The 2,692-nt window shown below is 39.3% G+C and overlaps 1 protein-coding gene across 1 annotated transcript; it reads left to right on the top strand.

Annotated features, from left to right (window-relative positions):
* The first annotated feature begins 220 nt into the window (after positions 1–220).
* LOC149787950 (uncharacterized) lies at positions 221–643 on the top strand. The gene has a single exon (XM_089973499.1). It carries the CDS (start codon positions 221–223, stop codon positions 641–643), a length of 423 nt encoding a protein of 140 aa, XP_089829625.1.
* Positions 644–2,692: the final 2,049 nt, after the last annotated feature.

The raw sequence follows: 2,692 nt of genomic DNA, 5'->3' as shown, positions 1-2,692 counted from the left end.
CCCAATCAGCTGGAAATTTTTGTCAAGGCAGGTCACATTTCCTTTCCTCTGGAGGTTCCAAAAGATATTAGAAATTTCATATTTCCAATGTCTCTTTTGAAAGGTAAAATGCCAAATCGGGAACCATTTTCGCGAGATTGGCTTGTATTTAGCCGAGCAAAGATGGCACTATTTTGTTTGCCATGTGGATTATTTTCAACGCTTGACTTCATCACTTGCAATGACAGAAGGATGGGGACCTGGAAAGAAATGGAAGAATCTTATCAATCGTATTCCTGACCATGAGCATTCAAAAGCCCATAAACAGTGCGACATTCAATGGCGTGAATTAGAAGTTCGAGTGAAGAATGATAGGTCAATTGAATATTTTCTGGATCGCCAAATCTTCACCGAAGCAGCTACATGGAGAAAAATTCTAGAACGAATCTTGGATGTGGTTCTGTTTCTTGGTGAACGTGGATTGGCTTTTCGCAGAAAGTCCGATATTATTGGAGATTCTCATAATGGAAATTTCCTAGGATTTCTAGAACTGATTTCGCATTATGATCCAATTCTCAAGGAACATGTGATGAAAGTTAAACAGTCACAGGAAAAGGGTCAAAGGCTTCAAGCGCATTATCTCTCAAAACGTTCTCAAAATTAATTCATGGGAATTTGTGCTGCCGAAGTTCGGAGACGAATCGTAGAAGAGTGTGAATGTACAAGGTATTTTTCAATTATGGTTGATGCAACCCTGATGTGAGTCATACTGAACAAACTACATTTGTCATACGATACGTACATGAAGAACTTGGAAAATTTTCCATCGAAGAGCGGTTTTTAATCTTTGCAGATTGTGCAAAAAAAGACTGGATCTGATATTGCAAGATTAGTCCTGGAGACTTTGGAAACTTTGAAAATCGCCTTGAGGACTGCCGTGGCCAAGGCTATGACAATGGGGCCAACATGTCAGGAAAGTACTAAGGTGTTCAAGCACTTTTCCTAAAGAAGAATCCACTTTCTATATTCTCACCATGTGGCTCTCATTCATTGAATTTGTGTGGACTGAATGCTGCCTCAAGCTGCACAGATGCTGAGACCTTCTTTAGAATTGATCAAACTGTGTATATACCGTCTTCTCTGCTAGTCCACAACGCTGGGAAATATTACAAAAGAAGCTGCATGGTGTGTCTCTGCATGGACAGTCTGGGACGCGATGAACTGAGAGATTTGATAGGATTCGCCCCTTCTCTAATCACTTGTGTGGAATCATTGCATCTTTGGAAGAAGTTCAGAGCTTGAATCTGACTGCAAAATCACGAACTGATGTGAAAGGTGCCATAAAATATATGAACTCCTTCAAATGTGTTCTCATGGCAGGCATTTTGACGAAAGTCCTATCATTGATTGATCGCTAAAACCTGGTCATTTAGGCACGAAAAGCAACTATTGATGTTGAGGTGAAAAATATTGAGGCATTGATCAGTCACCTCAAATCTATTCGGGATGACTGGCCAACAATTTTGAAAGAACCCAAAACAGTGGCAATGTCTGCAAAAATCAGTTCTGAATTTCCAATGCATCGGAAAGTGAAGCGTAAACATTTTGCTGGAGAACAAGGTGAAGTCAATGAACATATCACAGATTCAACGGAAATGGAATCCAAAAAAAGAGGCAACTTTTCGGAGAAATGTTTTTTTTTAAAATTTATTATATCACATTATTGATTCAGTTATTGGTGGACTTAACAGTTCGTTTCACAGCCATTCAAAACAATCTTGGCTACATTCTCTTTCTTGTGGGAGTATAAAAAGCAGTCTGAAGATGCAATTAGGAGTGCCTGTTCTGATTTTACGAAGAAATATTCATGTGACGTAACTGAAACTGAACTGTATGAAGAAGTGCTTCATATGAAACAAATTCATGCAACAAATTTTGGTGAGAAATCTCTTTCTCCATTTGACTTGTTGAGCAAGATTTCAGAACTAAAGCTTGGTGAACACTTCTGAAATGTAGTGATAGCGCTGCGTATTTTCTCTTCCATACCAGTAACAGGTGCCTCAAGTGAGCGTTCTTTCAGTAACTTGAAACTCATCAATAATTTCTTCCGCTCAGCTATGGGACAAGAACGAGTTAGTGAACAAGATGGCCGCTATAGCTTAACCGGCTTGAAGCAGCTGTTCCGTTTTTTAGTGCCGTTTTCATGATATTTGTGCTTGTTGCCTGTTTTCATCATCGTTATTGTGTTCATGATGTATTGGCTGTTAAATTCGTATGTGTTTCTTCATCTCCATGTTTTGGAAACGAGAATAATTAGACTTTTTCTCAGCTGTCTTGGTCCACTGTTTTTGAACAAACCGCCATCACGTGATACTCGCCAGTCAACCCGTTAAATGTTAACTCCTTGGCTCTCCACACTACATTGCGCTCTAGACTAAACGAACTGGGACTACATTCATCATTACCTATATGTAAACAGAAGCGAAAAAAGAAACGTTGTTTCAAAGATGGCCGGCGTAAAACAGGAAGAAGAATTTCAGTTATTTCCCTTATTTCGGCACAACCATTTAACACAATTTCGACCATTAATTTAGATAACCGAATTCAAATCCCAATTAATTCGTCAACCATTGTGTCAACTATCCAAGAAATACCTCTGCGCATTGCATAATTCAATGCCCAGTCAGTAGGACCGCCGGAAAAGCGCACAGAA

This window comes from Sinohyriopsis cumingii, chromosome 11 (assembly GCF_028554795.1).
Source record: "Sinohyriopsis cumingii isolate HCF-2022 chromosome 11, ASM2855479v2, whole genome shotgun sequence".
Classification (NCBI taxonomy): Eukaryota; Metazoa; Mollusca; class Bivalvia; order Unionida; family Unionidae; genus Sinohyriopsis; species Sinohyriopsis cumingii.
This window is presented reverse-complemented; position numbering and strand designations above follow the sequence as displayed.